Genomic DNA, 24552 nt, shown 5'->3' on the forward strand with positions numbered 1-24552 from the left:
CGCTATCTGAGCACCTACTGTGTGCCTGGCTGTAGTTGTTCCAAGTAAGAACCGAGCGAGGGGCTGCCTCCATCCCCTCCACACAGGCCCCAGAGCCATAGGAGCCGGGAGACACAGGAACTTCTGATCTTCATTCCAGATCTGGCCTTAACTTGTGCTGTGATTTGGGAACAGGATTGCAAATTCTCCAGCCTGTAGCGTCAAAGAGGGGGAGAAGAAGTCTTTTCCAGTAGGGAAAGGTATTTCGGGGAACTCGGGAAACCACCGCAGCAGCAGCACAAGTGGTTTGGAGGCTCTGCGGGCTCCCTGACCTTGCAGCCACAACCCCCTCGACCCAATCCCCCGCGCCCCGCCCCCGGTGGAGGCTGCCCACTGCCCTGCGGGCTGCCCCGGCCGGCCCCGGGGAGCCCGGGCAGCCGAGTCCAAGGGGGCGCCTTTCTCTTTAAGAGCCGCGAGGGCGACCCTGATTGGCTGTAGCTATGCAGGTCTTTCTTCCCCGCTCCCTCCGAGCAGTCCCTCCCCCGCCGCGCTCTTGGCTCTTTCCACACCCCCTCCCCTCCCCCGGCTCCCCTTCCCGCCCCGCGCGCTCGCCCCCTCTTCCTCGCCGCCGCCGAGTTCTTCTGCAGCCGAGCGGGTGATGAGCCAGCAACAGATGCCGGGCGCCAAGATTGGCATCCTTAGGCCACGCTGAACGCCTGAAGAAGCTAGAAGGAAGCAGAGAAGGGCCGGGAAGGCGGGGACAGGAGGTGCCGGAGATTCTGCCCCTCCATCCCCTCAAAAAAAGGCAGAAGCCGCCGCCCCCACCGGAGAGCTCCGCGCCCCGGAGATTGCCGGCTCGCTGCCACTGCCGCGGTCGCCCAGGTCTCCCCAGCCATGCCAGGCCCGGCCGTGGACGCGGAGAAGGTCCCCTTCCGCAGCGCCAAGGAGGAGATCCGTGCGGGGGTCGGGGTCGAGGGCTCGGAGGGCGGCGGCGGCGGCGGCCCGGAGAGGCCCGGCGCGCGCGGGCACCGGCAGGACATCGTCTGGAGGAACGTGTTCCTGATGAGCCTGCTCCACTTGGCGGCCGTGTACTCCCTGGTGCTCATCCCCAAAGCCCAGCCGCTCACTCTGCTCTGGGGTGAGTAGTCCCTCCTTCGCCCCCCTGCGCCCCCGGGCACCGAGGCGCGGCGAGGCCGGCGACTCCGGGGCGCGCGACATCGCGGGTCGCCGCTTGCTGCGGGTAGTGCGGAGCCCCAGCGGCTCTCGGTTCGCCTTCTCTCCTGCTCCCCCGGCTCTTCCCCCCCGACCCCCGCCCCCCGCCCCCAGGCCTGTAGTTGTCCGGCCTTTGGGACGGGAAGGTATTTCTATCCAGGTATTTTCAACTTCTGCCCCCTCCGCTGTCTCCTTGAGTAGGCGCCTTTGGCGACCCCTGGATGGAGAGAGAGAGGGACTCGGGGTCCTGCGGCGCCAGCGCCGTGCGCAGAGGCGCGCGAAGGGGGATGCCAAGCCCGGGCTCCAGGGCGGGGAGACCAACGCGGTGACTGTGTAGCCCCTGCGGGTCCCAGGGGCGCTCCTATCGGCCGCCTTTCAGCGTCTCAGTCTCCTCCATGGGCCACGGACCTTGAGGCCGAGTGAAGGACTAGAAAGGGGGTTGCAGCGGGGGTGGAGAGACCACCGGCACTGGTTCAGCGTTGATTTTCTCGCAGGAGATTGAAGAAGCCAGTTCCCTTCCTGCCCCTGTAAGGCCCCTGTCCCTACCCACTCCGGGATCTCTTGTGCCCAGTTGCAGTTTTCCGGTCCCAGAAGTTTCTCGGCGAGCTCTGGCCCAGCACAAAGCTCCGAGGTGGCTGTGCAGACCCCCCCAGGCCTGTCCCCTTCTGACCAGGGGCCAGTCTGTCACCGCACCTGTAGCTCTCCCTCACGCCACCCACTTTCCTACCACCCCCACCCCTGCCAGCATGGGAGGGAACCCCGGAGCCCACTCCCCCTCCAATGCCCCCCACCCCAGCTCCTGGGGGCCGGGGGTGCTTCAGAGCCTGCCCCGCATGACTCCAGTGGCTGACTCAGAACCACTTCCAAACCCCCTGCCCCAGTAACTGGTTTTGGCCTCAGTCACTGTAGTGGCCACCTTAGCAGGGACAAAAAGGCGCTGGGGGCTTTGTTATCCTGGGCTGAGAATCTGGAGAAGTAATCCAAAAAGCCCTTTCAGGTCTCCTGTCCAGAGATGGGCAAGGAATGGGGGGGGGGAGGGTGCAGGAGAAACACAACCTACTTTTATTTCCAAAGGGGAAGAAGAAGGATGAAAATATGAAGACCTCTTTCTGCAAAGCTTCTGACTTGGCATAGTGCCAGGTCCAAGTGCCTGGGTTCAGAACGGGGCCACTCGGTTTTAAGCTTTCCCTTGAAACTCTGCAGTCTCTGCTCTTGGAAGCAGACCCTTCCAGAAGATGGGTGCCTCTTGGGGAGGGTGTGTGGCTGAGCAGAGTTGAGGAATGTTGGGAGGGGCAGGGGTCTTTGGGAATCTGTGAAACCTTTGAAAGTCCCCTGAAAGCTTTGAGAAACCTCTCCCAATGCCAGTACACTTCCTCAATTCAGTGGCCTTTTCTCCATCTTTTTTGTTATGTATTGGTTTCATTCTCCTGTCTTCCTTCTTCCTTTACCTCTAGATGATTAGATCCTAAGATGCTCAGCCATTGCTTCCTGGACACACTCCCTCCACCAGCCAACCAAAGCTCTTATTGCGCTGTATCCCCTAGAACCACTCCCTCTGCACCCCTCCTCTCCCCCCCTCCCCAGTCCAAAGACTGTGCCTTTGGACTTCAGAGCCCTCCTGGCACCAGGGGATTAGGTCTTAGTCTTAATACTGCAGTGTCAGAGAGAGCTCAGGGAGAAGTGAGCACTTAAAATATTGTCTTACATGCCCGGAGCTCCACAGGCCCACAGGCTCCACCCATTACAGCCACCCATCCCCTGGTTTTGGCCTCTCACCAGGAGCCACAAGGACAAGGCCTCCTCTCCAGGTTCGCCAAGTCACCTCTGCCCTTTCCTGGCCACTCATGGTGGTGGAGACAGAATCTTTGTTCTGAAAGACCTTGGCTGGAAGATAGCATCCTGGCCCCAGACTCCTCCAGCTCCCTGGAGAAGTCAACACACTGCAGGAGTCTGGGATCCGCTTTGTGGTGATGCTGCCAGGCCCATCCTTCTGCCTCCCTGCATAGTCGTCTGCTTTAGCTACTTTTCATCAGTTCCATTCCCCAAATCTTGATTCTCTCCCCACCTGGGCTTCATTGCCCTTCCCACTCCTACTCCCCTTGCTGCCCCCCCCCCCAAAAAGAGCAGACAATGGTGGATGTTGTAGCTTCAAGATCCAAACTTGTGACTTAGAAACATTCCAAATAAGTGAATGCTATCTGATGGATATCTTGTGAGAGAAGAAGTGAGGGATAGAGACAGTCAAGATCGGTGTGCTGATGGCTAAGGTCTCCCGGAGGACTGTTGATCAGGATTATTTTTGTTGAAAACCCCGGTGCCTTGAGCTACAGATTTCTCCCCACTGGATGCCTTTTCCATCCTCACTCCCACTGGCTCTGTCTAGTGTTAGGGCTGAGCTCATGCACCAGTGGGTTGTTCATCCACTTCAGGGACCTGGGTTGTCAAGGCAATAAGGCTTAGCCAGCCCATCCATTCTTGCCACCCTCTACCCCAGGTATGGTTGCCCTGGAAACAGGAGGCATCCATGCAGCATACCCAGCAGAGGATGTGTTAGGTGTGCAGTGTGCGGAGAGTAATTTGCTTGGCGGTGAAATGTCATCCATGAAAGATCTCATCAAGTTGTTCAGTCCAAACCTCCTCCACTGCCTCATCCCCCGCCTTTTTATGACTCTCCTCGGGGCCAGAGCAAGTTGTTTACTCTTCTTATCCTTGCAGTTTTCTGAGTGGGCAGGCTGTCAGAATGGAACGCTCTCGGTGCCCACAGGTCCTAAGGGATGAGCTTATGAGTTTCAAGGACAGAATGTGAACTCCAACTGGAGGAAAAATCTTCACCTGAAGGCTTGAGCTCACAAATGGGCCTGCTTTGAGGATTTTTGACCAAAGAGGCAGTTAGTTCATGCCCTGAATCCCAAGATGAGTAGAATAAGGGAGTGAGGAGCAGCAGTCATGATTCAAGGCCAAAGTCCTAGTGCTTTTTCCCAGCAAGCTTTGCCCTATATCTAGGCATTCTGGCCATTGGTTTCCAGAAACATGAGGAACTTTTCTGGTTTCCCTTGAAATGTCATTCAAGTCCCCTAAATATGCCTTGGTGACATCATGACCACCTCAGTGAGAGGATCAGGCATGCGAAACAAGTCGTCTTCCCGGCTCCTTTCCATCTTGTGGTAATTGTTGTTCAGCTGCTAAGTCGTGTCCAATTCTTTGCGACCCCATGGATTGCAGCACTCCCGGCTCTTCTGTCCTCCACCATCTCCCAGAGTTTGGTCAAATTCATGTCCATTGAGTCGGTGATGCCATCCAACCATCTCATCCTCTGCTTCCCCCTTCTCTTCCTGCTTTCAATCTTTCCCAGCATCAGAGTCTTTTCCAATGAGTTGGCTCTTCACATCAGGTGGCCAAAGTATTGGAACTTCAGCTTCAGCATCAGTTCTTCCAATGAATATTCAGGGTTGATTTCCTTTAGGATTGGCTGGTTTGATCTCCTTGCAGCCCCTGGGACTCTCAAGAGTCTTCACTAGGATCACAGTTTGAAAGCATCAATTCTTTAGCGCTCAGCCTTCCATCTTGCCCCAGGCTGAATGTGTCCATTGCTGAAGTAGATAGAGGATTCTCTGGTGCTCTTTTGGTTGCTGAAACCCAGCCTATGGGAGGAAGCTGAGATGTGGCAGAGGTGGACAAGGCAGTCTGGCAGGAGCTTGGGTCAGGAGAGGCAGGGGTTTAGAACCTGCTGGTCCACCAGTCAAATTCTGTCCAATCCTGTGAGCTACCCAAGGATGAGCTCTTTTCTGTCAGGCATTGGGTAGCCTGAATCCACACCTTCAATGGTCCTAACGTCTTCGTTGAGTCGTGCTTCTTTTTTTCTGTCAAATCCCTAATATTGTTGAGGAGCTCCAAGGATGCGTGGCCATGGACTTCCGTTTCACCTCCAGGTTTTCTAGGGTGAGCACAGCTCAAAAGAGAAACAGCTCTGAATGTGAATCCCTGCTCTCCTACTTGTTCACCAACTGCATAGCCTGATGGGACAAATGAACATCTCCAGACCTCAACATTCTCACCTGTAAAATGGATAGATCGATACTTCTTGCTCATGAGGTTGTGAGAACTAAATTCGATAATAGGTGTAAATTCCTTGGCACAGTGCCTGGCCCTTGGCTGATGTCCAGTAATTGTTAGCTGCCCTTATTATTCCTGGTCCTGATACTGGCTTTTTATTTTCTTTAGTAGAAGGAAAAAAGGCCCTCTTGCAGCACAATCAGTTCTACAAAACTGGCATACAACGTGGCTTCATTGCCTCTCTTGCATGGAAAAGATTGCTTTGGTTTGGGAAACAAGGGTTCTTTCTCAAAGTCTTCAAAGAGAAATGAACACAAATAGCCTTGTTCCTCCTCCCTCCCTCATTCCCTTCTCTTTCATCCTCTCTTCCTCCCTTTTTCCTCTAAAAGGTCACTATTTTGTAAATAAGTATCTTTTTGTTCAGTGGACAACTCACCTGGTCTCTAGTGTTTTCTTTGGGACTTTTTGAGCAGAGCCAGTTACGATTGCTGTAAAAACAGGGCTTAATCATTTCTCTAAATGTCTTAGGTTCTCAGTGTTGAATTTTTCCCACATTTGTCTTCTTGAGTCATTTAAAAAAAAAAAAAAAACTTTAATGTTCAAACTACTAAAAAAACTGAAAAACATCAATGAGACTTCCCTTTAAAGTCTGTAATTCCCAGCCCGTTGTTGCAACTCTTCCATTTTTAATAACGGGGCAAGCACTAAGGGCCACGCCCCAGGCTGGGTGGAGTACAGAGAATGGAGTGTGCTTTTACTGGCTTCATAGTCTCAACAAGTATAAATATAGGTTGAGATTAACATTATTAACTCGGTTCTTTTTTTCTTCTAAAACTGGTCAAGGTCACTGCCAACTGCACAGTGGGAAGTCCTGAAATGTGAAGTCCTTCTGCAGAGTAGAGACCAGGGCTGAGATCCCAGCCTTGCCTCTTAGTTCAGCTTCAGGCAAGTCTCTTTCCAGTGTGTGAGCCGTGGGTTCCTGGTCTCTGAAATAGGGGTGATAATATTGAGCTGGAAGTTCCTTTAAGCATCAGGGCAAATGTCAAAGTGGAGCTGCGGGGTAGGCAGTTCTCTCTACTGCTCCTAACCCCCAAAGCGGGGGCGGCATCAGGGAACTCACAGGGCTTCAGTGTCTGTCTGTTTGGGACCTGGAGTTCTTGTGGCTACAATATAATGCACAATGTTTAAATCCAGATAAAACATCACGACCTTTCCTGTGTAACATTTAGTTCTCATCTTATCCCTGACTTGTGTATTGTAGAAAATTACAATAATTGCTTAAAAAAGCCAGTGATACATTTACAGAAGGGTGACACAATGTGAAAGTGTTGGTCACTCAGTCATGTCTGACTCTTTGTGACCCCATGGACTGTTGCCCACCAGGCTCCTCTGTCCATGAAATTCTCCAGGGAAGAATACTGGAGTGGGTAGTCATTCCCTTCTCCTGGGGATCTTCCCAACTCAGGGGTTGAACCCTGGGCTCCTGCATTGCAGGCAGATTATTTACCGTCTGAGCCACCAGAAATTTTTTTATAAAAGGCGCCATTATCTTTGGCTGACATTATTCTTGTTGAGCATCTATTTTGATGTCCTGTCTTCTCTGGTGGGCAGTCTGCCCACCCCTCTGCTGTGATGTGTCCTGTTTCTGTGGAAGTGGCACCACCCTGGGGTTGAGAGTATGGGAGTTGGGCTCTGAGGGTCTGGGTTCAAAGCCTAGCCCCCCAGGTGCAGTCTTGGGCACATCAGTCGCCCTCTCCAGCTTCGGCATCCCCAGTTGCCCAGTGAGAATGACAGCTCAGCCAGCATCAGTTCGCAGCTGGAGTGAAATGAAACAAGACAGTAGAGAACTTGACCCTTGCTACTTCCCTTCGCTTCTTCCTTTCCTTCAGCTCCTCCTTGACGGCTAGGACTTGTTCCAGCCACCACCCGCCCCTCCCCAACCCTGGTCATCAGAAAGCCCTGGTCACGGATAAAGTAGTTGGTTTCTGACTTTGCTTCCCCTGGCAATGGGTTGGTGGCCACCACAGCAGGGACCCGTTCTCCTCCCTTGTAAATGCCCGTGGTTTGTTCACCCTGAGTGTGAGCAAGCCACGGGAGAGATCCTCACAGTTGCACATGAAGTCATGTACTCATTCACCCACGAATTCATTCAGTTTTTTCCATTCAACTATTGTCAAAACATCAGAATCACTTGGATGTCCTTTACAGTGTTCAGAAGCCTGGGCCCCCACCTGGACTTACTGAACTGGAATCTCTAGGAGGGAGGCCCTGACTTTATTATTATTATTATTTTAAGGCATTCAGGTGCTTCTGATGCACAGCTGGTGCATTTAATTCCCTGCTCCAAATTCAGTTACCCTTATTAACACCCATGACTTGCCAGGCACCCGTGCCATCCCTCCCTGATTTCATGGCACTTAAGGCCGATTGGGGAGACAGAGAGGTGAGAACCGCCAAGGCAGCCTTAGCTGCAGAGCACCAACCTGGGGGAGTCAGAGCACCAACCTGCCCTAGAGGAGGGGGACTTCACAGGGGACTCAGTGGTAAAGAACCACCTGCTAATGCAGGAGATGCAGGTTCGATCCCTGGAGAAAGAACTGGCAACCCACTCCAGTATACTTGCCTGAGCAATCCCATGGACAGAGGATCCTGGCAGGCTACAGTCCATGGAGTTGCAAAAGAGTTGGACACAGCTTAGCAACTAAACAACAACCAAGACAAGGAGGTGGCTGAACTGAATCTGGCTGGAGACTCCGGCTGAGGGGTTTGGGTGAGATGGCATTGTAGCCACAGGACAGAGGTCCCCAGGGGAGAGAGAAGAGCCAGAGCAGGGCCAGTCCAGGACCTGAAGATTCATTGAGGCTGAAGGTGATCGGGGCCGGATCCAGGGTAGGCAGTTGGTAGGACCAGCGGGACTGGGAGGATATCGGGCTGGTGGAGCGGCTGCCCTTCATCCTCTATTTGCCTCTCACCTCTGCTCACCCATCACACACACCAGTGGTTCTGAGGACGTGATTTCTAGACCAGATGCATGCTGGTGGGATGAGTGAGCCTGAAGGTTTTCAGGAAAGACCCTGGGGCAGACACCTTAGAGTGAGTGTGCAGTGGGTCCGGGTGCCTCCCCCTCAGGGTGGCCAGAGTTCACGGAGAGCTAGGAATAATGTCTCAGCTGGGCCTTTGAGCTCACAGACTCGGGGGTACTGACCCAGGACTAGATTACTAATGTGCCCCCAAGGGTATAATAGCGCTGGCATACCAGACCCAGGGTGCTCTTCTCCTCTTGTGCTCGTCTGCTCTCTTTCCTACAGGTATGTAGGGGGTTCATCTGACCTTCCTTCCTCCCTGGAACCTGAGTTTAAACAGCTAGTTCTCACTATCCTCCTTCCTACGTCTGGCTCCCCATTTCTGCAGCCTACTGTTAAAGGCTGATGCTTACGTGCTAAGTCCTTTCGGTCATATTCCATTCTTTGCATCCCTGTGGGCTGTAGCCCACCAGGCTCCTCTGTCCATGGGATTCTCCAGGTAAGAATACTGGAGGGAGTTGCCGTGCTCTCCTCCAAGGGATCTTCCCAAACCAGGGATGCAACCCACGTCTCTTTTGTTGCCTGCGTTGGCAGCCAGGTTCTTTACCACTAGAGCCAGCTGGGAAGCCGGTTAAAGGCTGAACTGCAAGTCCCAGCAGGCTGTGGTCCACCAACCAGCAGCAGCAGCATCACCTGGGAGCTTGTTAGAAAGAAAGACTGTCAGACCCCATCCCCGACCTATTGAATCAATACCTGCCTTTTGATAAGGCCTCCGGGTGACCTGTCTGTGTTGAACTTAGAGAAAAAACACTGTCAAGTTGGGCCACAGGCTGACGGGTCAGAGAAACTGGACACAAGTGGGAATTGCCAACTCTTCCGTTGTCCTTCTAATGGCCTCTTCCCCTTGGTGTCCCCTCCTCCCCTCCTGCCTCCTTGTGGCTTATTTTAGAACATGTTGGGATCCTGCTTCTCTTGCCAGCAAAAGGCTGTTGCTAAAATCTTTCAGCCGGCAGCCGTGATGTTTAATTCATGGGCTAGAAAATTATTTTTATTTTCTTGAGTAGAGCTGGGGAAAAATAACAGGGAGGCTCAGTGCATGGCCCTTGGGAACTCAGCTTGCCTCTTTAACAGATGAACTGGTAAAGGTGAGGAGGCCTGGGGAAAAGTCCACCTTCCACAAAGGATGTTTTTGGCTGCAAGTAGCACAAAACTCAGTATGCCATAAAAGACAAGGAAAATTTCTAATTTCACAGAAAAGTAATCCTAAGGTAGGGCACTCGTGGAATGACTCAGGAATGACATCAAAGAGCAGATTTCATTTCTGCCGTGGCGGTCCTGTGGAATTTAGTTTTCCACGTGGTTGCAAAATGGCTGCCAGATTTCCAGCAGTTACAACCATGTCCTACAGAAGAAGAGAGAGGCTCCCCCTTCTTGAAGTTTCACCAGAGACACTCTCTCCTGGTTGTCTCACAGCTGATGTCTCCTCAGGATCATCAGCAGGACTGGGTCCCCAGTCCCGTGTTAAGCCATCATTGACAAGGGATTCAAGCTAATCAGGGTTGGCCTCTGAGCCATGTGCCACATGAGGTGGGATTTAAGAACCAAACAAAACCCAGGCTCCGAGGGAGGGAGAAAAGGGCCTGGCTGCTGGGACAGCCAGCACCTCTACTCCAGGGCCTGCCTTCACTCCCTCTCCTGACCTCCCCTCATTGGTGTCGCCTCCATTCCATGGGAAGGCCCTGGATTCATGTTTTACGTGCTTTTCCCCTCTACTCCCTACCGGTTTGGCTTGTCCCCACTCCTGCTGTCATCACAGTGAGCTGTCAATGTCTGCCTTTTCCATGAGGCTCTGAGCTCTTTCCTGGCATATCTGCCTCCCCAGGCCCCGAAACATGGTCTCTGCTTCATATACATGGTGGATGAAGGAAGAGTTGAATGAATGAGTTTGATGTCTGTGTGGCTTTTCTTTTTTTTTTAAATTGGAATACAATTGCCTTACAATGTTGTTGTTAATTTCTGCTGTACAACAAAGTGAATCAGCTACATGTATACATATATCCCCTCCCTCTTGGACCTCCTTCCCACCCCCACCTCCCCTATCCCACCCCTCTAGGTCAGTGCAGAGCACAGAGTTGAACTCCCTGTGCTGTTCAGCAGGTTCCCACTAGCTGTCTGTTGTACGCATAGCAGTGTGTATATGTCAGTCCCAATCTCCCAGTTCATCCCACCCTCTCCTTCCCCTGGGCGTCCCTGGTGGCTCAGCTGGTAAAGAACCTGCCTGCAGTGCGGGAGACCTGGATTCAATGCCTGGGTTAGGAAGATCCCCTGGAGAAGGGAAAGGCTACCCACTCCAGTATTCTGGCCTGGAGAATTCCATGGACTGCATAGTCCATGGGGTCACAGAGAGTCAGACGTGACTGAGTGACTTTCACTTTCACTTTCTCCTTCCCCCACTGTGTCCACATGTCCATTTTCTACATCTATTCCTGCCCCACAAGTAGGTTCATCTGTACCATTTTTCTAGATTTGTGTGGCCTTTCTTTCTAAGGAAAGTTTTCGTTTTGGCCCAACTATAGAAGTGGTTTTTTTTTTCCTCCTGTAAGAGAATTTTCCATGTGATTTCGGAGGGTGGAGTAGGGAGAGAGAAGTCATTCTCAGTGCCCCCAGGATTCTGCATGCCCCTCTGCATCCATGTCCACCTGGGAGTCACCCGGGCTTCAGTAAGGAGCTTGCAGAATTCTCTGTCACTCTTCTGGGTTTTTTATGGGACAAAACGGGGCTGGGGAAGGTTGCTCTGGGCACAGAGAATTGTTAAATACCTTGTGGGAAAATGAGATTAAGAGGAAAAGATGGACAGTGAGTGACTTAGAATGTGTTCTTCCCTAGCATTTTCCATGGTGACGCACTTTCCCTAGATCAATGAATGGTTTTCTTGGCTGATCCTTGTCTTCATCTTTCAGGTGACACAGTGGTGTAAGATGTCATTGATGGCATCACAGCCAGATTTCTGTCCCATGTCACCTCACCCAGCAACTACTTTTTATCTGCACAAACAACCTAGAAATGAAGCATCAATTACTTTGGAGGAAAAGGCTAACTCTGTAATCAGAGAAACGAAACACTAGCTTTTATCTAGAGAGTATGGCAAAGTGCATTTTAAAAATGAGACATGGGAGAAATGTGTCAAGCAGGTGGTAGTGTAGCTGCTGTGTAAACCTTTGAGTCAAAGGCTGCATGCAGAGTGCCGAGTTAAGGTCAGTGATTAATCGTTGTCTGTAGGTGGTTGTTGGGTGGCTTGTTAGGAGCAGGTCATTACTTTCTATACATGTAGGTGACATTGATGTGGTCATTAAGGTCTTTAGGGATTGTAGAAATATCCTGAGGTTGCCTTTGAAATGGGGAAAAAAAAAAATCAAATACCAGTGGACTCAGAAATGAAGAGGTATAAGAATAGTGTTTAGAACTCAGGTTTAAAATAGTTTTATTTCTGTATCTCTGTCTGTTGTATGAATACTGTCATGCACTCACAATTTGTCATGGTTTTACTTTTTTAATTTTTTAAAAAAATATTTATTTGGCTGTGCCAGGTCTTAGTTGTGGCATGCGGGGTCTTTAGTTGTGGCATGTGGAATTTAGTTCCCTGACCAGGGATCAAACCCAGGCCCCCTGCATTGGGAGCTCGGAGTCTTAACCACTGGACCACTGGGGGAATCCCAGACTGTATTGGTTTTAGCCTGGTTCCCTAAAGAGACAATGATTGTAAATGCAACCTGTGACCTAAATGAGCAAGGCTATCTCGAAAAGCATCCTTCACCTTATCATCATAAAGCATTTATCAAGCAAGCAATTAATTTCCTATAGTCTTGAGTCAGGCATTATGTTAAAAAAAAGAGAGAGAGCGAGCTGGTCTCTCAGTCAGTTCAGTCACTTAGTCCCGTTCAAGTGTTTGCGATCCCATGGACTGCAGCACACCAGGCTTCCCTGTCTATCACTAACTCCCGGAGCCTACTCAAATTCATGTCCTTCAAGTTGATGTTGCCATCCAACCATCTCATCCTCTGTCGTCCCCTTCTCCTCCTGCCTTCAATCTTTCCCAGCATCAGGGTCTTTTCCAATGAGTCAGTTCTTCACATCAGGTGGCCAAAGTATTGGAGTTTCAGCTTCAGCATCAGTCCTTCCAATGAATATTCAGGACTGATTTCCTTTAGGATGGACTGGTTGGATCTCCTTGCAGTCCAAGGGACTCTCAAGAGTCTTCTCCAACGCCACACACAGTTCAAAAGCATCAATTCTTTGGTGCTCAGCTTTCTTTATAGTCCAACTCTCACATCCATTCATGACTACTGGATAAACCATAGCTTTGACTAGACGGACCTTTGCTGGTAAAGTAATGTCTCTGCTTTTTAATATGCTGTCTATGTTGGTCATAGCTTTTCTTCCATGGAGCAAGTGTCTTTTAATTTCGTGGCTGCAGTCACCATCTGCAGTGATTTTGGAGCCCCCCAAAATAAAGTCTCTCACGGTTTCCATTGTTTCCCCATCTATTTGCCATGAAGTGATGGGACCATATGCCATGATCTTAGTTTTCTGAATGTTGAGTTTTAAGCCACCTTTTTCACTCTCCTCTTTTATTTTCATCAAGAGGCTCTTTAGTTCTTCTTCACTTTCTGCCATAAGGGTGGTGTCATCTGCATATCTGAGGTTATTGATATTTCTCCTGGAAATCTTGATTGCAGCTTGTGCTTCGTCCAGCCTGGCATTTCTCATGATGTACTCTGCATATAAGTTAAATAAACAGCGTGACAATATACAAGCTTGATGTACTCCTTTCCCCATTTGGAACCAGTCTGTTCCATGTCCAGTTGGTCTCTACCTTCCTTTTATAACTCAAAGGAACAGCTGTGATTTTCCCCAAGTAGTATATACAATTTAATGTAAAAGTTCCATGCATGAAATTAGAAATGAATCCCTAAAACATAACTGTTCCCTGGAGTAGTTTGTCAATTTACTCTTCTAATAAATATGTTCATAAGAAGCTTTTACAGATGGTTAAGATGAAGATTGTCTGTATTCCCAGCCTATGAGTCACTGGAGTGTCCCCCAAAGCAAGTGGTTTGCCATAGAGTCTCTATAAGCAAAAGAAGATATTTATTAGCAAGTGTGAATAATACCCACATCTGTCCCCCTCCCATCACCCACCCCCAAACCCATTGTGTTCGACTCCCTGGCTCTTGACAAGTGGACACGTCATTAGCATCTTTGAGCTCTACTGGAATTACTCTAGACTCTCTTAACTCTAATGTGGAGCTCTGGGGAGATTTGTCATTACCCTCTGAGTATAGACTGGATATGAACCTAAACTTAGGGGAGCTCCCAGGAGGGTTGGGATAAACCACAGTTATTATTGCTAATATTCCTTCATGCACAGAGCTGGTATTCAGTTGGCATATGCCCAGTGGTTAAAATGATTGAATAGCAGTGCCTTCCCTGGTACTCCTGAAATTCCCAGCAATCCAAGAGCTACAGCTGCAGAGCTTAAATCTGAAAATAAATTTGTTCTGATTGGTTTTGATTGGGTGGTGCCCTTGTGGGTTGTTAATTTTTTTTTAATTGAAGTACAGTTGATATGCTATATTGTGTTAGTTTCAAGTATATAGCAAAGTGGTTTGGAGATACATACATACATATGTATATATTCTTTTTTCTATTCTTTTCTATTACAAGGTTTTATGATATTGAACATAGTTCCCTGTGCTATATTCAAATATTTTTCTGTCATCGCTGCATGTCCATTTTCTTGTTATCATATGATCCGAATAATCATTACTTTATATCTTTGTCTAATTGAGAACTCTAAAAAAAAAAATCAGGTGATCATTCTGGCTGAAATTTATATTCTAAACCATGTAAGGAAAGGTACTAGGGCCCAATTAAAATTCTGGGGTTGAAAGTAACTCACCTGTCCTAATAAAAACTTCTTTTGTGATAGAAGCAGTGTGTATCTAAAAGGTGATTTTTATTTTCTAATTTATAATTGCCTTTTTGTAAGGTTACCCCCAGAGGGATTTGATATTAATTTTATCATCAGAAAAACAATGACATTGTAAAAATAAGGTTGTAAAAGTGTATCTCTAGGTGTCGAGAGTGGGGAGTGCAGAATTGGAGGACGTTTCCACTCATCCAGGTGGTACTTCTAGCTCACGGGTCATTGCTCCTGATGTTGTAGATGGTATCTGGGCACCCAGCAGCCCAGGATTCCTGACACTGAAACCATACCGGAGGCTCAGTACAGGGAACTGTCTTATTGATGCAAAATTCCAAACATACACAAAAGTAAACAGAACGGAGTCTGTATTCTTCCACATCCCCTACTCATCTGGGGATTTGTTTTTCCTTGTAGCTTTTTACTTAGATATATAATTTGAGACACACAGAATCAGTGTTAAGTTCCCTGTTAGTACAGGGAACTCCCATATACTCTAGGCAGACTAAACTATTTGCATCTTATCCCATTGGCTTTATCATATTCTCTATGCATATGTGTACACATATGTGTGTGTACTATTTTTTCTGAGCCATTTGAGAATAAATCAGAGCTATCTGTCCTTTTATCTCAACATACTTCAGTGTATATTTCCTAACAGTAAGAATACAACCAAAGGGAATTTCCTGGTGGTTCAGTGGTTAGGGCTCCACGTTTTCACTGCCAGAGGCGAGGGTGGGTATCTGAGATCCCACAAGCAGGGAGGCTAAAAATAAATAAAGAAAAATAAAATATTTTTAAAAAGAATACAACCACTGTACAATGTTCAAAACCAGGAATTTAACTTTGATATTATCTAATCTAGGCTTCCCTGATGGCTCAGCAGGTAGAGAATCAATCTGCCTACAATGCAGAAGACACAGGAGATGCAGGTTTGACCCTGGGTGGGAAGATCCCCTGGAGGAAAGCATAGCAACCCACTTCAGTATTCTTGCCTGGAGAATCCCACGGACAGAGGAGCCTGCTGGGGTACAGTCCATAGGCTTGCAAAGAGTTGACACGACTGAGTCGATTTAACACGTACACAGGCATTGTGTGTTAGTTGGGGTAATTCTGGCTACATTGTCCACATAGAAAACCTTGAGGGGCAGCTTTTCCCCAACTGCCCCCAGCTCTTTGCGGGAAAACAGCTTTGAGGGGCAATTTTCAGAAGCAGGAAGGGGTAGAACCTGAGAAGCCGGCACAGGTAATGAGCGAAGCAGTGGTCTCCAGGGTGGTCTGTGGACTGTTACGGGGCTCATCTGAGTTACTCCTCCCGGAGCCACTGGGATTCTGCATTTTAAAAGGTGCCATGGGTGGCTCTTCAGGCCTGTGGGTTGGAGGTGTCCTGGGAGTGATGCAGTGTCCCTGGAAGTTTGACATCACATCCCCACCCACCTGTCCTGTCTCAGAAAAGATGCAGGACTGTCACCTTGCCCGAAGTTCCACTGGCCTGAGATGCCTTTGGGTTGATAAAAGGCAGCTTTGGGGGAATGGGAAGAGCTGCAGGGGTTCCCCACACAGGGCTGATCCCCAAGGGCTGGTTGTCTCACTGCAGAGAGGACGTTAAAGTGGGTGGAGAACCTGGGATGTGGTCCTGCAATGCTTTGCGGGTGGAGTGAGCTGGTTTTCTGGTGTGGGGGGAGAGGAGCAGGGATGCTTGGCTCATCCCTGAGTCTGTGACGGGGAAGTTGTTCAGAAGAGGTGAAAAAAAAAAAAAAGCTCAGGAGAAAACCTCAAACAAATAGCCCTAGGCAGAAACCCCCACCTTCTCGAAAGAGGGCTCTGAAACCGTTTCTTAGGACAGCAGTGAGGACTAAGTTAGGTGCGGCGGCCAGCTGCGCAGCCTCAGCGCCTCCCCTAGCTTGCCCTCCAGGAAGGACGAGCCCCAGTAGAGTCGCCGCAGCATTATTAGCGCTCCCAGGACCAGACATGCGCTTTGGTGCTGGAAATCCGCCGTACACATGTGATTTCATTCAGTAAATGTATCCTTTCTAAATACAGAGATCGATGGCGCCCTGCTTTCTGGGCCCTTTCATCTCTGAGGGTGGGTGACTTTCCAGACATCTTCATTTGCGGAGGAGCAGATACTGCTTGGATCAAGCAGACAGGGGTGCTTTGCAGCTCTGCCCGGGACAGGACACCCTTTAGGGACATCCTGGACCCAGGCTCCTTGGCCACCTGAGACACGAGGGCCCTTGGAAATGTTTCTGACCCACCAACAGATGACAGCCATTGGGAAGACACTCTAAATCAGGGGTCCCCAACCCCCGTGTTAGGAACCCAGCCGCACAGCAGGAAGTGAGTGGCTTGGACAAGCAAGAGAAGCTTTGTCTCTATTTACAGCCGCTCCCCATCACTTACATTACCACCTAAGCTCTGCCTCCTGTCAGATCAGTGGTGGTGTTAGATTCTCAGAGAAGCTCGAACCCTACTGTGAACTGCCCAGGCGAGGGATCTAGGTTGGGTGCTCCTTATGAGGATCTGATGCTTGATGATCTGATTCTGCTTTATGGTGAGTTGTATAATTATTTCATTATGTGTGTGTGTGTGTTAGTTGCTCATTCGTGTCTGACTGTGACCCCATGGACTGTAACCCACCAGGCTCCTCTGTCCATGGGATTTCCCAGGCAAGAATACTGGATACTGGAGGGGTTGCCATTTCCTCCTCCAGGGGATCTTCCAGACCCAGGGTTGGAATTCAGATCTGTTACATTGCAGGCAGATTCTTTACCGTCTGAGCCACCAGGGAAGCCTACCACAAGGTAACAATAATGAAATAAATAAATTCCCTGGTGGTCCAGTGGTTAGAATTCTGAGCTCCCAGTGCAGGGGTTTGATCCTTGGTCAAGGAACTAAGATCCCACAAGCCACACAGCATGGCCAGATAAACACACAATAAATGTAATGTGCTTGAATCATTCAGAACCTTCTCCCCCCTCACCATGTCCATGGAAAAATTGTCTTCCATGAAACCAGTCCCTGGTGCCAAAAAGGTTGGGAACCACTGCTCTAGATGTTCACTGTGCATCCAGTGGAGGCAGTGGGTTAATCCTAACCTGCATCCTATCAGTGTGGCCATGTGACACAGGTGACTACCCTCACCTAGGACAGTAATCCACTTGGCTGCTTCAGTCCCCCCCTGCCGAGGAACCTTCCCCTCCGTTCTCCTGGCAAGTTGCTGCGCTGTCCACATCCTTTTCCCTTTTAGCATGCGTGCGTCTCAGGCTGCAGCCGGCACCTGTGTAGACAGCCGCCTGTGTAGACAGCTGGGCTGGATTTCTCACAGTGATGTGTGTGAAGAGGCGGCTGAGAGCCTTCCAAACCCAGCCAGGCCTGGAGTCTTCCTGGCGAAAGAGAAATGCAAAACCCTGAAAGCAGAGCTCCTGTTGGCCCTGTGCCCAGGCAGCCGGGCATGTGGGAGTGGCCCCCAGAGCGGTAGACAGACAAGCTGGCCTCACTCGGCTCCCCTCCGAGGCTGCCAGGTGCTTCTTTAGTCTAAAGGTTGGAGGCAAGACTTTGGACTCAGATAAATTTTTACTGATTAGCAAACTTCCAAGTCTCTCCCTGGTCAGAGCCATTCCTAGTGGTCATTAATCAGGTTTATGACAAAAAATGCTTTAGGAAATTCCCTGGCGGTCCAGTGGTTAGAACCCGGAGCTCCCAATGCAGGGATTTGATCCTTGGTTGGGAAACTAAGATCCCACAAGCCACACAGCATGTCCAGATAAACACGCAAACCGATAAATACACAAATAAAAATGTGTTCCTCTGAGCTTATTTTTTTAAAAAAGCTTAAAGTATTTTAAAGTGTAAAAGAGTTTCCCCTGCACCACGGTGATGTTGCTGAATAAACAGATTGGTTTTTGATGTGTGCTCGGGTTCTAGGAGCAAGTGAGGCAGCGCTTTTGGGATGCACTTTTCTATCTTCTTGAAGACAGGGAGGTGGAGAGATTTAGATGTCTAATTAAATTCTGTTTCACACACATTTGTGAACATGTGCCTCAGATACCCAAGTGGCGCTAGTGATAAAGAGCTCATCTGCCAATGCAGGAGATGTAAGAGACCTGAGTTCAATCCCTGGGTGGGAAAGATCCCCTGGAGGAGGGCATGGCAACCCACTCCAGTATTCTTGCCTGGAGAATCCTATGGACAGAGGATTGGCAGGCTACAGTCCATGGGGTTGCAAAGAGTTGGACACAACTGAAGTGACTGAGCAGGAGCACCAGCCTAGTATGGGCCAGCTGCTGGGAATACACAGATAAGCAAGCTGTCATTCCTGCCCGCAAGATGCTCAAAATCTAGAAGGGGAAACAGACTGAGGAGAATTGTAAGTCAGTGTGATAAACTCCAGGACAGAAGTGGGCCTGAGGTATGCAGATGGCCAGAGGAGGTGGGCCTGTTAGCTCTTTTAATCCACATGATAGTAATCCTTCAGGGCATTTGTATCTTCACTGCAGTTCTGAACAATAGCAAAACTTTGCAAACAAAATTATTTCACCACTAAATAATAGTGGGGAAGTGTAACACAATGAAACCATTTGGTGGCAAATTGTGACCTAAACTATTTATCCTTTACAGTCTGAATAGTCATAACTGATGTGCTTAGGGCTTCCCAGGTGGTGCAGGGATAAAGAATCTGCCTGCCAAACAGGAGATGTGGGTTTGATCCCTGGGTCAGGAAGATCCCCTGGAGGAGGAAATGGCAACCCATTCCAGTATTCTTGCCTGGAAAATTCCATGGCAGGCTACACAATCCATGGGGCCTCAAAAAATCAGACACGACTGAGCACGCACAGTTGTGCCATTGATGTGTCTTTGATGGACCCACTAAGGGTATTACTGTAATGGATAGACACTCTATTACCTTTCTCAGATCTGAACAATTCTGAATCTTGAAGCATATCTAACCATCGGGTTTTAATGAAGGCCTGGGGACTTGTCCTGGCATTGTCTGCATTTTGCATCTAAGAAGGCAGAATGCAGGGCGGACTCATTTGCCTGAGGTCCGGAGCTGTAAGGGGCGGTCAGGGCTGGTGGGAATGTCCTTCTGATGCCCGGGCCCTGCTGGGCATCCCCAGGTGGCACTGCTTTCAGAGACTCTGACTTACATTGCAGTGGTTTGGGCACCGGACTCCTGGGCGGCTCTGGAGTGGTGACAGATTGAGGTGGCATTGCCCACGGATGTGCCCAGGAGGCTGTGATGGGGATGTGAGTGTCAGTTTCCCCCCATTGGCCTGGGCTCGGCCACCTCGCTCTGGTGGTGGTCAGGTCCTGTTTGACAAGGCGTGGGTTTTCTGTGCTTCTCTGCCCACAAGACCTGCTGTTGCCCTGTCCAAAAGCTGCCCACCTCCCCACCCTGGGTTCTTTCTCACTGCTCCTTTCCACTATTCGTCTCATATTTTGTTCCCATCACTGGCTTCCGGTCTGTTACCCCTAAGGTCTCTTCGACCAGCGGGAAAGATGTACTTGCAAATAGTTATGGAGTTTTGTAGGTCAACCCCAGGATCAGCTTTGTGTTCCAACAAGCCATAGCCAATGGTGAGAAGTGGTTTTAGGGACCCAGGACAGGCCTGAAACAGCCCTCAAATCACCTTCCTCTGCTCTCCTACCAATTGAAGCAGGGATTCTGGACTGAGACTGCATGCTTCAGGGGTTTCATGTGCCCCTGAAATAGGTTTTGTGTGAGTTGGCATTTTTCTTCTATTGGATTCTCAGCGGAGCCTGTGACTTTAAAAAGGTTAAGTGCTGCTGGGCTGGAAAGAGCCTCATTAAACATGCCAGTGTTTCCTAAAAGGATAACAGTAAATGAGTGTTCATTTATATTCTCTCATCCATTATCGAGTCGTGTATCTATAGTCAATATGACCACTTTCATGCTTTATTTAGTAGGCAAGGTAATTAAGCTTTGATAGGCTGAAGGGTGGGGGCTTCCCAGGTGGCACTAGTGATAAAGAACCCACCTGCCAATGCAGGAGATGTAAGAGACGTGGGTTCAATCCCTAAATAGGGAAGATCCCCTGGAGGAAGGCAAAGCAACCCACTCCAGTGTTCTTGCCTGGAGAATTCCGTGGACAGAGGAGCCTGGCAGGCTATAGTCACACTTTCACTTTGTAGAGCACCCCACCTCCCCCACCTCCACCACCAAATGAGGTATCCGCTTGGACTGTGGCACATGCCAAGAACAAAACACATAGGGTGTTTTTCATCATTTTATTTCATTCACAATTTTGCCAGGTCTTCTCATTATGAGGGAAGCAGGGATGGTTCCTCCAGGGGCCTTTCCCTGCCTCTGCTTTGTTGTTGTTGAGTCACCCAGTCGTGTCCGACTCTGCGACCCCATGGACTGCAGTGCGCCAGGCTTCTCTTTCCTTCACCATCTCCCGCTGTTTGCACAAACTCATGTCCATCGAGTCAATGATGCCATTCAACCACCCTCTGTCGTCCCCTTCTCCTCCTGTCTTCAGTCTTTCCCAGCATCAGGATCTTTTCCAGTGAGTTGGCCCTTCGCATCAGGTGGCCCAAGTATTGGAGCTTCAGCTTCAGCATCAGTCCTTCCAAAGAATATTCAGGCTTAAAGCCTCTGCTTATCTCTGCTTATTAAAAACACTCTGCCATCATCATCATGAAATTCATAATAATTATTGAACAAGAGCCCTGTATTTTTATTGTACACTTAGTCCTGTAAATTACGTAGCTGGTCCTGATACTGGGAAAGTTTCTTGGTCACCTTCTCCCTTCCTTCCCTGTCCCCAACCTCAGAGCTTCCTGCAGGGCCAGGACTGCACACAGTCACGACAAAGGGTATGTTCCCAGAACTTCCCTGGTGGTCCAGTGGTTAAGACTCTGCACTTCCAGTGCAGAGGCCACGGGTTCGATTCCTGGGGAACTAAGATTTCACATGTGGCATGGTACAGTGAAGTTAAAAAATAAATAAATTTTTAAAAATGTCCCTTCTTGGTGACGGCAGAGTATTTAGCCAGACTTGGGACCCTCCTACGGCCTTGTGTTCTCACCCTGGTCATGCACCATGAAGCCTGAAGAGGCTACTGCCCAGGATAACATTCGAGGTGTGTGTCCTTGGCTCCCTCTGATATCATGAGGGATGTTCCAGGACCGTTTCCCGGAGAACTGCCAAGACCACAGCCCTTGGCCCTGAGGACTTACTTTCTTATCATAGAACTTGTCTTGGTTGCACTGGATAAATAGAATAATGATGCCACTTGACAGGCACTTTGCTCTGTTTGGCAGGAACCCACATTCCAGGAGCAGGAAGGGAGAGGGCTGTGAGGGGGAGAAACTTGGGATGCTCGGCACTTCCCGTTCCGATAGCGTGACCTTGGACAAGCACCGGACATTCTCCCCATCCCAGTTCTTCGTCTATAAGATTACTTACTCCAAAGTGACTTTGTGAGGCTGGTTGGTTAAAGGGGCTCTGAGAGGGGCCAGGACTGTGGCTGGCTTGTAGGGCCACCAGCTCCCCCACCCATCCAACAGGTCTCTGGCCAGAACAAACGGCCACAGAGTCTGCAGATGAGTGTGGGCGCAGTCCCTGAGGACCAACGTCGTTCAGTGTGGCTCACCTGATGTGCTTGCCCCCTGCTGCCCTTTACCTGCCCTCCACACACCTACACCTACACACCCACACCTGTGGAGGTGCTTGCCTCTGCAGGACTGGGAGCCGCTGATCTGAGCTTCCCCAGCTCCAGCCCGCCCAGAGGCCTTCCAGCCTGAAGCAGACATCTGAGGAAGACTCGGGATAGACAGAAAAGGGAAACCGTGAGGGAGGAAGGAGACCCTTGTGGTCCAGTGAATGAGGGATAGCCAGAGACTCATCTCCACAGATTCATCCCCACCAACACTTGCTGTGCCTTTCTCAGCAACTGGTTCATGGGCAGCTGTTGGTGAGAGGCAGAGCGATGGCTGGTATGTCATCTCCCCCACTCACCCGGCTCTGGCCGAGCCCGGGGGGCTAATCAGCTGTGGAGAGGCAGGCTGTGCGAGGGAAGGGGTGCCTAGAGGATCTGGAATGTGCCCAAGGAGATATCCCTGCTACAAGGAGCGGGCGGTGGAGAGCCCGGGGCAGGCAGACCCAGCTGGGGCAGTAAGCACGCCTCTGAAGCTCTCCTGGTGGTTGAGTGGCCAGTGCCTCTCTTCTCTCAGCTGATAGCCTCTCTTTTAAGGGGCATCCTGGGAGGACATGGTAGGTGGAGAGTGAGCAGGGTCAGAGAGATGCAGAAGGGGAAGACTTCGGGTCTGGTTAACAGCTTTCTTCAAGCAACACAGTCCTTGCACCAAATAGGAGGAGCAAAGAGTGGGAGTTGAGTGGGGCTGGAGACCTGAGGCTGCTCTTTTTCTCCCTGAAGAATCTTATTTTACATCTTTGTTGTTGTTTTAACACATATCTACTTTATTTATTTATGTTTAAAATTAATTTTTCTTGGAGCATAGTTGCTTTGCAATGTTACAGTAGTTTCTTTGTTGTTCAGTCGCTAAGTCATGTGCAACTCTTTGCAATCCCATGGACTGCAGTATGCCAGGCTTCCCTGTCCTTCACCGTCTCCCGGAGCTTACTCAAATTCATGTCCATTGAGTCAGTGATGCCATCCAGCCTTCTCGTTCTCTGCTGCCCCCTTCTTCTCCTGCCTTCAATCTTTCCCAGCATCAAGATCTTTTCTAATGAGTTGACTCTTTGCATCAGGTGGCCAGAGTATTAGAGCTTTAGCTTCAGCATCAGTCCTTTTCATGAATATTCGGGGTTGATTTCCTTTAAGATTGACTGGTTTGATCTCCTTGCTGTCCAAGGGGCTCTCAAGAGTCTTCTCCAATGCCTCAGTTAGAAAGCATCAATTCTTCAGTGCTCAGCCTTCTTTATGGTCCAACTCTCACTTCCGTGCATGACAACTGGAAAAACCATAGCTTTGACTAGATGGACCTTTGTTGGCAAAGTGATGTCTCTGCTTTTTAATACTCTGTCTAGGTTAGTCATAGATTTTCTTCCAAGAAGCTGCTGCTGCTAAGTCACTTCAGTCGTGTCTGACTCTGTGTGACCCCATAGATGGCAGCTCACCAGGCTCCGCCATCCCTAGGATTCTCCAGGCAAGAATACTGGAGTGGGTTGCCATTTCCTTCTCCAGTGCATGAAAGGGAAAAGTGAAAGTGAAGTCGCTCAGTCGTGTCCGACTCTTAGCGACCCCATGGACTGTAGCCCACCAGGCTCCTCCATCCATGGGATTTTCCAGGCAAGAGTACTGGAGTGGGGTGTCATTGCCTTCTCCTTCCAAGAAGCAGGGGTCTTTTAATTTCATGGCTGCAGTCACCATCCTCAGCGATTCTGGAGCCCAAGAAAATACAAGTATCTCACTGTTTCCATTGTTTCCACATCTATTTGCCATGAAGTGATGAGACTGGATGCCATGATCTTTGTTTTTTGAAAGTTGAATTTTAAGCCAGCTTTTTCACTCTCCTCTTTCACCTTCATCAAGAGGCTCTTTAGTTCCTCTTTGCTTTCTGCCATAAGGGTGGTATTATCTGCATATCTAAGGTTATTGATATCTCTCCTGGCAATCTGGATTCCAGCTAGTGCTTCATTCAGTGTTGTTAGTATCTGCTGTACAACAAAGTGAATTGGCCATACGTATACATATATCCCCTCTCTTTTGGATTTCCTTCCCATTAAGTCACCACAGGACACTGAATAGGGTTCCCTTATTTTATATCTTATAAATACTTATTCCTTGTAGACAGCCTAGGAAAATGCAGGCATGCCAAAGTAAAAAATAATATCTTCCTGTCTGAGAGATGCCATTTCCTTCTCCAGGGGATCCTCCTGACCCACGGATCGAACTCATGCCTCCTGCATTGCAGGCAGATTCTTTACTGTTTGAGCCACCAGGGAAGCCCACATTGCTAACATTTGGGACTTTATGCTTCTGGACATTTTTCTCTGTGCATAACGTAATTTTACTCTCTGCATTTATACTACAGTGCTGTTTTGTTATCAGCCTCTGTCACTTGTTGCCACATCAGAGACTTATTTCATGCCCATAGATGTGGATCATTAAATTTTTTAAATGGCAGTGGAGTTTTGCAAAGTTTGGGTGGACTTAACCCCCTATTGTTGGAAATTTAGGTGGCCCTTTTCTTACTGTTGTTACTCTTATCAACAGCACTCTGTCCCAGTAGCTTCATCTTCATGTGTGTCCTTAATTGTTTCCTCAGAAGACATTTCGATAAGCTTTCCATAGGATATATTTCTTTCTA

At 49.3% G+C, this 24552-nt stretch overlaps 1 protein-coding gene across 1 annotated transcript in view; it reads left to right on the forward strand.

Moving 5' to 3' along the window:
- Nucleotides 1-622: 622 nt before the first annotated feature.
- The window catches only part of SCD5 (stearoyl-CoA desaturase 5), a 169480-nt gene continuing 145550 nt past the window's right edge, over nucleotides 623-24552 (forward strand). Inside the window, exon 1 of the mRNA XM_081583375.1 lies at nucleotides 623-1117. Coding sequence (XP_081439501.1) covers nucleotides 874-1117 — 244 coding nt within the window. The 5' untranslated portion in view covers nucleotides 623-873. The remainder of the gene's footprint in view (nucleotides 1118-24552) is intronic.

The sequence above is a fragment of the Giraffa tippelskirchi genome, chromosome 1 (assembly GCF_054371585.1).
Source record: "Giraffa tippelskirchi isolate mGirTip1 chromosome 1, T2T-mGirTip1v1.2.pri, whole genome shotgun sequence".
Lineage (NCBI taxonomy): Eukaryota > Metazoa > Chordata > Mammalia > Artiodactyla > Giraffidae > Giraffa > Giraffa tippelskirchi.